Genomic DNA, 11,639 nt, shown 5'->3' with positions numbered 1-11,639 from the left:
CTGATTGTTCTGGCAGCACGTGTATAGTAGAGGTTTGCAAATTTGATCATCAATAGGAGGAGAGGACCCTGTGAAGGTTCTGTGCCCCAGTGTAGGGGAATGCCAAGGCCAATAAATGAGAGAGGGAGGGGTGGCAGGCATGGGGAGGAGGGAGGTAACAGGGGTTTGTTCTTGTTGTTTTTGTTTGTTTGTTTGTTTTTTGGAGGGGAAACTGGGAAAGGAGAAATTTACATGTAAATAAAGAAAATATCTAATAAATTAAAAAATGCAAAAAAAAATAAATTTATTGGCCACTTGAAACCATTAAACCTCTCTAAACTAATAGGCACTTATTAAGTGAAAATAGCAGTTTGAATTCTTCTGGCTATTGCACTGGCCTGCAAAGGAACACTTTTCCAGTTCTTCTGTCTCCTAATTGTCAGAGGATCTACTGATCTGTGCAAATGTCTTTGTGACTGAGGGCTAATGTGTTGGGGGATGGTTCTGTGTACTGTGTACTCAGATGCTGACTGCTCTGCACAGATATCTGGTCACAGTTTGGACGCTGGCATTGTGATCTGGAGCATCTCCTGTCTCAATGATGCGTCATTCCTTTTTTATCACGTCTGATTGGTTAATAAAGAACTGATTCAGCATATAGCTAGGTAGAAGAGAATAGGGAGGGACTTTTCATTCCAGTCAGACGCTCCAAAGCAAAAGTCATGAGAGAAGGAAGGAAGAGAAGAAGAGGACCCGGAGGATACATCATGAGACATTCTCAGGGAAGTCACCATGAGAATACACATGGAGCAGAATGAGCCAGAGCAAGACTCAGACGGCAGGTAAAGGACCACATGGCTGTGAAATAGGCAGACATAAGGGTTAGAATAGATGAGTGTCTGCCTAGCATATTAGCCACAGCTTGTTAATAAATTTGCCAGGCAGTGGTGGCGCATGCCTTTAATCCCAACACTTGGGAGGCTGAGGCAGATGGATTTCTGAGTTTGAGGCCAGCCTGGTCTACAGAGTGAGTTCCAGGACAGCCAGGGCTACACAGAGAAACCCTGTCTCAAAAAAACAAAACAAAAATAAGTAAATTTATTAGGTCTCTGTCATATATTAAGTAGCTAAACCAGGCTCTAGCTGGCATAGAAACACCCTGTCATTACTTGGGAATTAAAAGGGTGTAGACCCCCCCTAATTATGTTTACACTAATGTGGAATCATTTTCCAATTTTATGTTGAGCAATATAAAGAAAACTCTCTTATCTCAAAAGAAGATATTTTGCAGTTAAAGAATAATCAGTAAATTATGGAAAAACTATGATTTTACTTCTTTTCTCAGTTTGCTGAAATGAGAATACATTCTCATTTAAGAACAGAGGCAACTGATTCTTTTCCTGGTGATGATACAATGTAATCATCCACTTACCCTCCATGATGGTCAAAGGATCTTCCACCTTTGGGCGCAGGATGTTAGGACCAAAGACAGTTGCCAAGTTCTGAGCGCTCATCTTGTTAACTCCTGAATAGGACTGCACTTCATCCAGGAACCTGATGGTAGCAAGATTATGATTGAAACAGTGAGAATCCATTTCTTAGTGGAATAAGATGGATCATTGGGAAGCATATGAACTGAAATATGTTCAACGATAACTATGAAGACAAAATTATATGGAAATTCAAATGTCTCTCACTGGAATGTACAGAAATTACAGTGCAAATGATTGATGAAGCATCAGGCTGCTGGGACTGCATCAAAGACCTGCTCCAGCCTGCTGGAGCTTTGTCTCCACTGTCAGTTAAGTGAGTTTGGATGCTATTGTAGATTTTGATATTCAAGAGTATGTGGTCCAGTCTGTTGTGGTTTCCATGAATATCCCTCAAAGCTTCACGTGATACACTGCTGTGAACCTTCAAAGAGGAAACCTAGTTACAGTCATCAGGGAAGTGTCCTTGAAGGAGATATTGAGACTAGATGTTGCCCCTAGTGGACAACAGTGGAGAGAGAGACAGAGAGAGACAGAGAGACAGAGAGAGAGAGAGACAGAGAGAGAGAGAGAGAGAGAGAGAGAGAGACAGAGACAGAGACAGAGACAGACAGAGAGACAGAGACAGAGAGACAGAGAGACAGAGAGAGACAGAGAGATACATAGATACACAGATATTGTAAAAGGAAGGCAAAAAACCTAGAAAATCCTCAGTCCTTGTCCTCTGAACAACTAGAGCTGAAGCTGATTTCAAAGACATTTGTGAGGAAACAATAAAGCCCCTGGGCATTGTACTAACTGAAAAAAAAACATGGTGATTTGAAAAGCAATAAACATGGCAGCACATGGCCTTCCAATAAAAGGTACTTGACTCTTTAAAACAGCCCTGACCACTAAGCAAATGGTTTTACACACATTCTTTCCTTGTTATCCTGCCTCACCATAGACTCAGAGTGACAGGACTAAGCACAAATAGACTGGCCCTCTGGTACTTTGGAATGGACACTAATCAGTCTTCTGTTCTTGAAAGTTGATTAGCTTGGATATTTCGTTACAGAAATAAAAGGATGACTAGCATGCTGCCAAGGCTCTGGATATTAAGTTTATATATACATTCAGAGAGAGAATGGCACACAAGGTCATCTGGTAAAATCCATGCTTCCACACAAGAGAAACCAATCCATGCTTCCACACAAGAGAAACCAATCCATGCTTCCACACAAGAGAAACCAATCCATGCTTCCACACAAGAGAAATCACTGTCTTCATGGGAAATTTATGAGCTCCTATTTATAGTCTATTAAAGCCTAAGTTCAAATGTTACGAGAAATAACATGTCACTTCTATTGATGAAAAACTGCAAGCACATATATCTCAATTTATTATGTGTTAAAGAATAAATATCATGAAATAATACACTCTTAGGGCAAGTTTAGTAGGAAACTGTTCTGTTTTGAGCATCCGCATTGGGTCACAACTCTTCCAGCCCCAGGCTATCCATTGTCTTCTGGTTTCTGTTGTCACCAGGCAGACACTTACTACATATACATAGAAGGCATTCACAAGTACAAAGGTGCAGGAGAGACTGAAGGAAAGACCATCCAGAGACTGTCCCACCTGGGGATCCATCCCATATACAGTCACTAAACCCATACACTATTGTGGATGCCAACAAGTGTTGACAGGAGCCTGTCTCCTGAGAGATTCTGGAAGTGCCTGATAAATACAGAGGTGGATGCTCTCAGCCAACCACTGCACTGAGCCCAAGGTCCCCAATGGAGGAGCTAGAGACAGGACCAAAGGAGCTGAAGGAGTTTGCAGCCCCATAGGAGGAACAACAATATGAACCAATCAGTATCCCCAGAGCTCCCAGGGACTAAACCACCAACCAAAGAGTACACATGGAGGGACCCATGGCTCCAGCTGCATATGTAGCAGAAGATGGCCTTGTTGGATATCAATGGGAAAAGAATCCCTTGGTCCTGAGAAGGCTTGATGCCTAGTGTAGGGGAATGTCAGGACAGGGAAGCAGTAGTGGGTGGGTTGATGAGCAGGGGGAGGGGGATTGGACCTGGGGTTTCTGGAGGGGAAACCAGAAAATGGGATAACATTTGAAATGTAAATAAAGAAAATATATAATAAAAAACAGGAACAGAAAAAAAAGGATTTAGAAAAACAAAGCTTAAAAAAATCTGCCTAAGTGTTTGAGGGGAAGAATTTTTATTGTGTAAAGAGACTTGTGGTGGTCTCAAACTAGCCTCTATTAGACTATTTTCCTTAAGGAAGACATAGTCCTTCTTCCCTTGCCTAACACAATAACTGGAATGGATTCAAAATTCTTGGATGAACGCTTTCTGTGTTTTTAAATGTGTTGACTAAAACATCCCCTGCTTTTGGAAGGTGTGAGGTTGAAGGTCCTACCTGTTTTCAAATCCAGCAATCTCAACAGAGGGATGTGACAGAGGTTTGGAAACTCTTGCTTAAGTCTTCTGTGAATGCCACAGTGCCCAGGATCCTAAACCTCAGAGTCTCTGTGAGGAGTATCTGTTTTCACCAGTGCGTTTTACTCCCAAAAGGTAGAGAAATTGCATAAAGGTACAGAAGAAAGTCGTCCCTGATAGAATCCACATTCCCAAGCTGGATTCCTCAGCCTGAGGCCCACATGTGACTCTTAGGAATGTTCCCTCAACAACTTTGATGAAAGTTTGACTGCTTAGAGCAATATATTTGTAATGTGTGGAAGGAGGGGACATTTTAAAAACACCAAGTCATAAAATCAGGCATTTTTAGTGCTTATGAACTCTGAGATAATCTTGTCAAACTTAATAATTTTCTGTGGGATCACAACCACAACATAGCTCAGGTGGCTTAATTCATTACCACGTGTAAATTACCATCAAGCTAAATATAATGCAGTCTGGTTTAGCTTTGTGTTTGGAAAAACTCTTACCTGCAAATGTACTTCAGGAGGTTGTAGTTAACCACTGGCAAACTCTTCACTTGTTTCATTAGCTCCTTAACACCCTGAGCACAAACAAGAAGAGATGGAATACATGTTATATGTGTTAGTCTTAGAATTAGAGCGAGTAGGAAATAGTGACTTGGGTTCTGCTGCTGCTGCTGCTACAGTTATTTCAATATACTGTCAGTGAGCGATCCTGCCCTAAGAATGTTCCTTTATCACCATGAGCAGTTTGGAAATATTTCCAAGGATGCATAGATACTTTAAGTAGTTCTATAAATCCAGTCACAAATCAAATGATGACATTTTAGAAAAAGACAGTGGCCCAACAGATCATATCATTCAGAAGTGCCATGTGGTCCCTGTACAATAAGCCAGCTGCCTAGAGACACAGTCCTCAGAGCTGTTGTATAATCTGAAGCTACTATTGTTGTATAATCTGAAGCTACTATTTTGGAAACAGTTTTTAAAGTGAAGCTATTTGAACCTTAAAAACTTCGTTTTTAGTTGACTTGAAAACAGACAATAGCTTAATTTGCAATAAAGTTATCTGCAAAAAAAAAATAGTATTGATATAGTGACCATCCTTCACAATTGAACATGTCCGGAAGAGAGATGTGCACCTGTCGGCAAATACCTCTCTGCACTGGACTTGTCTACATTACATCATTCAGGGAGGGAAAAGTTGGGAGAGCTGATTTGAGGAATTTTCACAAAGAATAATTTCTTTGATTTTGATACTTGTTAAGTGTCAAACATATAACATATAAAGGGCATGAAAAGGTCAGTTGATAATGGGATCTGACTTATTCTTCCTTTACATGGTGAGGTATATTTTAGGTTTCACTATACAGATGGCCTATGTCACAACTACACAAGTATTCTCTTGTAGTACAAAGGAAGTTCCAATGATGCTATTATAACTCACAAAACAAAACAGCATTTATGAAAACAGGCAGCAAGAAAGCCACATTTTCCAAGCAACATGGCTGAGAAGATTGGATGTCCATGTGCAGAAGAATGAGTTGCTCCTTCCTCACGTCATAGACAAGAATGGACTCCTAACAGCCTGCAGAGCTCAACCCGAGCATTGAGGCAAAGCTTGGGACTAAATGTAGATCAAATTCATATGCTCTTCCAGAAACAAAAGCTTCTTCAATGGCAGAAGAAGTAAGACCCATAAAAACGGGTCAGTGAGATTCCACTGAAACTATAAAACAATTGCTGAAAGAATTTTTTTTTTGATAAAATACAGCATCTGGAAAGTGAAGAGGTAGTATATGGACTGGAAGAAATTATTTGCAAATGATTTGTATTTAAACTGTACTTTCAGCTCAACAATAATAAGACAATTATAGTTGCCTTCCAGACCTGAAGATTCAACCAACTATAGATTAAAACTACTACAAAAAGCTATGTCTGGGCCCAGAATAATAGGACCAGAGACAGTCCTATAACAGCCAGAGAAAGCTCCACTCCCAGGCATTCTAACACGCCCAGGATCATAGGATCAGAGGTGAGGAGGACAAAACATCTGTCCCAACACCGGGAGTAATAGGGACTGGTGGGACCCAGGCACACAGGAATTCCGCCACTACAGTGGCAAGGGTTCCTTCCAGTCTGTCTGGGCCAGTGCCCTGAGCAGACCTTGGGTGCAAACTCCTGAGCAAGTCCCATTATACCCAGAGGAAGCTCTACTTCCAGGAGCTCTAATGGGCCCAGGATCACAGGATCACAGGATCCCCAGAATCACAGCATCATAGAGACAGCTTGACTCTGAGGAGTTCTGACACAACCAGGATCACAGGAAGGACAGGCTCCAATCAGATATAGCCAGGGCAGGTAGCACTAGAGACAACCAGATGGTGGGAGGCAAGCATAAGAAAATAAGCAACAGAAACCAAGATTACTAGGAATGATCAGAACCCAATTCTCCCACTATAGCAAGTCCTGGACATAACATCACACTGGAAAAGCAAGATTCAGATCTAAAATCACTTCTCATGATAATGATAGAGGACATTAAGAAGGACATAAATAACTCCCTTAAAAAAAATACAGGAGAACGCAGGTAAATAACTAGAAGCCCTTAAAGAGGAAACACAAAAATCCCTTAAAGAACTACAGGAAAACACAATCAAACAGGTGAAGGAAATGAACAAAACCATCCAGAATCTAAAAATGGAAATAGAAACAATAAAGAAATCACAAAAGGAGACAACCCTGGAGATACAAAACCTAGGAAAGAAATCAGGAGTCATAGACAGAATCACCAACAGAATACAAGAGGTAGAAGAGAGAATCTCAGGGGCAAAAGACATTATAGAAAACATTGACACAACAGTCAAAGAAAATGCAAAAAGCAAAAAGCTCCTAACCCCAAAATTCCAGGAAATCCAGGATATAATGAGAAGACCAAACCTAAGGATAGTAGGTATAAAGAGAGTGAAGACTCCCAACTTAAAGGGCCAGTAAATCTCTTCAACAAAATTTTAGAAGAAAACTCCCCTAACCTAAAGAAAGAAATGCCCATGAACATACAAGAAGCCCATAGAACTCCAAATAGACTGGACCAGAAAAGAAATTCCTCCTGTCATATAATTATCAAAACTCCAAATGCACAAAACAAAGAAAATATTAAAAGCAGGGAAGGAAAAAGGTCAAGTAACACATAAAGGCAGACCTATCAGAATTACACCAGACTTCTCACCAGAGACTATGAAAGCTAGAAGATCCTGGGCAGATGTCCTTAAGAGAACACAAATGCCAGCCTAGGCTACTATATCCAGAAAACTCTCAATTACCATAGATGGAGAAACCAAGATATTCCATGACAAAACCAAATTTACACAATATCTTTCCACAAATCTAAAGGATAATAGAAGGAAAACACCAACATAAGGAGCAAAACTACACCCTAGAAGAAGCTAGAAAGTAACCTTTCAACAAACCCACAAAAACCTAATTCCACTTTTAACAACAAAAATAACAGGAAGTAACAATTACTTTTTCTTAATATCTCTTAATATGAAAATTAATATTACCAACTTATCCTAATCAATTCAAATTCAAAAGTATGAGAAATTGGAAATTTGTTGGCTATCATCTGGTGGTCTCTAATTTGGTAACTGGAGAAATAGGTCCAATATTGTACAATCCATATACACTTTCTGCTTGTTTGTGCCTGACAGTGCCTTGCCGGGTACTACATAATGATCTTGAAACCTATCTCAGCCTCTCTATTAGTAGGATTGTTTATTTGATATTTTTACACTATACTGTGGTTTTCAGAACAGCTTACATATTTCAAAATTATTCATACAGTCAAAAGAATCATAACCAATTAACTTGGGAGGTAGCTCATAAGAGAATAACAAAGAGTGAGACTGAATGGTTTGCTTGATGTTTGTAACTATTGTATCAGTATTGAAGAGGAGGACTTTATAAGTTACTCCTTCTTTGAGATGAATGCTTTTCAAAATCATCACAGCCAATGAACCAGATTCTTACCCTCACCTAATGTCTGTGCCACCCTCCAAGCAGAATCATTGTTCATTGAAACAATTGGTGAATGACTTCACGGATAGACCATCTTAATATATGCACCATTTCTTTAATGAATGTAACCTGTTCTCTGAGGGGTGAGAATGAAGACAATCACTCCAGTCAAATAGCTTTGACCATAACAGGAAATCTGTATCCAAAAATCATGCCTATAATTCATTCCTTGGTGCAGCAGAACTATCAACTCTTAGCTTAGCTATTATAGAGGTAAAATCCTTTGGTGGTGTGAGGGTCATTGAAATATAGCCTTACTACAATGAACTCCAATGTCTAAAAATTGTTCTTATTTTGGGCTTGTACCACAGTAAGAGCCAAGATTTTAAACTCTACTAAAAACAAAACAAATAAACAAAAAGACTTTATCTACTTATATTCATTTTTTTAAAAAAAAAAAACTAGTAGTGATGCATTATTTTAAAATATACAGGTAATATGTTTGGAGTTATTTAAAATTTCTATTGAGAAAAATGTATGTATTTTCAGTATTGTCGAAGACAAGCATCTACATAAGACTGTTTAATATCAAACAACTTTTATAGTACTCATTTTTATTGTTACAATATTTTATAAATTTTAAAGAATATGACAAAATTAAAAAAACAAAGGTATTTCAGGTATTGAAGGAGTGTCTCTGGGAGGAGTTGGGGTACAAAAGGGAAAGAAGAATGTAGTATAATTCTATCTACTTAAAATATGTTTTTAAATGTTAACAAATTCAGATAAACTGAAATTATGTATCTTTTCTCATCATAATGCAATAAAACTTAAATCAATTAAAAAGCAAATTCAGATAAATGGAAATTATGTATCTTTTCTCATCATAATGCAATAAAACTTGATAAAAAAAAGCTATGTCTGTATTGAACATTACCTAAACAGCCCTCAAATTACTAACTGTGAACTTCTGTATTGTACTGGTTTCTATATGTATCTAGAGCTGACCTTAAATATACATTGTGCACAGGCTATACAAGCAATACAAAATTTTATGTAAAAGATAAAAATAACACAGACTTACCTCTCCTCAGGGAACCGTGGAACCAAGCCCTTTGGGGATTAGGATGTTTGGAATACAAGTAAAATGTAATGTGTTGTGACTAGATAGTTCTCCAAAGAAAACACAAAAATAGTGATGCAACAGATAAGAAGACAGTCAGGGCCATGCTCAGTGACCTCTTGTGCAGCAGAGCCCGTGGTACATAAATGTCAGGCCTGAAGGAAACCTGGGAACAGCACTATCTGCTGGTCAGATTTGAACATCACATGGGCTTCTAATATAGAGTTTACTAGCCCAGCAATTCTACTTTTCAAATACACAAACAAGATCCATGTCAGTGTAAACTCAGTGGGTACATGGTGCATTCACAGGGGCCTCATCCAATAACCAGATCACAGAAGTAAATGAGCCTTCCTTGCCTGGTGAATGGATGAAATGGAGTGTAATTTGGAATTATAGGAAATGAAATACTGATGTGTGTTGTGCATAAATGAACTAAGGGGCAGAGGGAAGATGGAATCACAAACCAAAGATCATACTGAACAGTGAGATGAGCAGTGTAGAATGGGTAAGTCTCTGTGGTAAGAAAATAGATCAGAAGTCGCAAGTGCCAGGAGGAGAAATGGGAAAATAAGAAGGGATGAGGCTTGTTACGGGATAATAAAAATGTTAGTACTCTAATGCTAGATTTTGGTCATGCTTGCACAACTCAGAGAATTTACTAAAAGATAATGAAATATGTATTTCAGTTGAGTGGTATCTCAAGTTCTCAAAAAATTGTTTTAGCAAAACAAGCAGAGGCACCAGTTGGTACATGGGGCTATCTTTTATGTCATTTATGGGAAGATGGGGTACCTAGGAAACAGGCATGAGTCCTTCCCCAGATGACAAGGCCTGAGGCAGTGGTGCCAAAAGCCATTAGGGCATGGGAAGAAGAGTGTATTCATCCAACTGTATCTTCATCTTTAATTAGAAAGGGTCAAACTCAGGAGTGTGACTGTACATGAAGATCCGATTGATGTCAGCACATAGCACAAGATAAACCAGTTTGACGATGGGGAAAGGAAGCTTTCGAACTGGACAATGAGCCCCACCCACAGCTCTAGTCACGTGTTTGTGCAGCTGCGGTATCCACTTACCGCTTCTTCCTCCTTGCTGAGCAGCGTGGCACAGGACAGAAAGTCTTCATACTTTGCGTAAGGAACGACGGGCTCTGGAAGTTCTCGGAGATACAGTTTCAGCAGGGAAGCCACAGTGTGGACGTCCGTGTTGCTGTGGGACAGAAGTTCAGAGACATTCTCTGGGCACGAGTTCTCATGATTCTATTTATTCTTTTTACCATAGTCAATCTAAGAGAATTGCGTCAAAGTTGGCAACTGAATCAGCTTATCCACTTTTCAGGAAGCACACACCTCCATGATACCCAGTAGAGGCCACCACAGGAGCCAGTAGAGGGACACTGAAGGACACCAAACCTTCAGTTTGTTTTGAAGACATTTAAAAGATCGGGCATTTTTCGAATGTATAGCTGACAAGAAAAATGCACCAATTTTGGAAAACAATACAAATACATCAGATTGTGAACAAAAGGTACACAACTTACATAAAACATCAAGTGTGTGTAAGTATAGATGCAGACATTATTTCTGTTGTCTCGCTTCATCTTTCAGAAGGCTGAACTTATTTTTGGGAAGACAGACCATTGGCAGCAGAAACCTGAAGCTTAGCATGCACTAACTACCTTTTTAAGCACAGCTTATTTTGAACGTAATTGATTCTGCATAATTGTTTGTCTGTATTATAAAATACTTGTGGGTTCTCAGAGCCCCTAGGAAGGGAAATGCTATGAACATTTAATATGACCTTTACATGACTTTCATAATTTATCTTCGGCTGGATACCAGTGGCAGGATGATCTGAAGGAACATTCACATACATTTTGTTGTTTGTGTCTCATGTTTCCCATTATTCCATGCAGACAGATGGCAATGGAGACAAGACTGATGTTTGTTTGGTACATACATCAGTGTAATGTACAATGTAATGATGTAATATTTATATATGCATCTATATAAAGGAGGAAGGAGAAGGAAGTAATTTTGAAAGTTACTTCATCTCTGTGATCCAGGAGGAGGGGAAACAAGCCATCAGGGATTCTGAAGGATGCAAGAGATTGCAGCTCACTCTCAGGCTGTGGCAAAGGCCAACCCCCTGGTCGACTCCACTGGAGAAAACAGAACACGGGCACTAGGATGTCCTATCTAGTGAACATGCTCTTATTCTGAAGACGGTGTGTATGTTGAGTCTTTACAACACCATAGGAGACAGGACAATGGGCCACCAGGGTCTCAGTTTTTAACCCTTGAGTTGATTTCATCCTTACTGCCTGTCTACTCCATATTGTGTTTTATATCAAAGACTTAGGGGCTTAAGCAAGAGGCATTATTCTAGCCTGCTCATCATATGCAGATACACAGCAGATACCCCAATCAGATTCACCAAGATAATAAAAAATGACGACAAACGCTGATAAGGATGCTGGGAGAGGACCCACTTATTCACTGCTAGAGGGAATGCAAACTGGTACAGACACTACAGAAATCAGTGTGGAGGATCTTCACAAATCTTCTAGAAAGAGATTTACTGC

The 11,639-nt window shown here is 39.5% G+C and overlaps 1 protein-coding gene across 6 annotated transcripts in view; it reads right to left on the bottom strand.

Moving 5' to 3' along the window:
- The window catches only part of Arhgap24 (Rho GTPase activating protein 24), a 713,998-nt gene that overhangs the window by 13,655 nt on the left and 688,704 nt on the right, over positions 1-11,639 (bottom strand). For all 6 annotated transcript variants that reach the window (XM_031337011.1, XM_031337010.1, XM_031337012.1 and 3 more), the window contains 3 exons: positions 10,132-10,264; positions 4,420-4,493; positions 1,412-1,533 (listed from right to left, as the gene is read on the bottom strand). In XM_031337011.1, the coding sequence (XP_031192871.1) occupies positions 1,412-1,533; positions 4,420-4,493; positions 10,132-10,264 (329 nt within the window). The remainder of the gene's footprint in view (positions 1-1,411; positions 1,534-4,419; positions 4,494-10,131; positions 10,265-11,639) is intronic.

This window comes from Mastomys coucha, unplaced genomic scaffold, assembly GCF_008632895.1.
Source record: "Mastomys coucha isolate ucsf_1 unplaced genomic scaffold, UCSF_Mcou_1 pScaffold22, whole genome shotgun sequence".
Lineage (NCBI taxonomy): Eukaryota > Metazoa > Chordata > Mammalia > Rodentia > Muridae > Mastomys > Mastomys coucha.
This window is presented reverse-complemented; position numbering and strand designations above follow the sequence as displayed.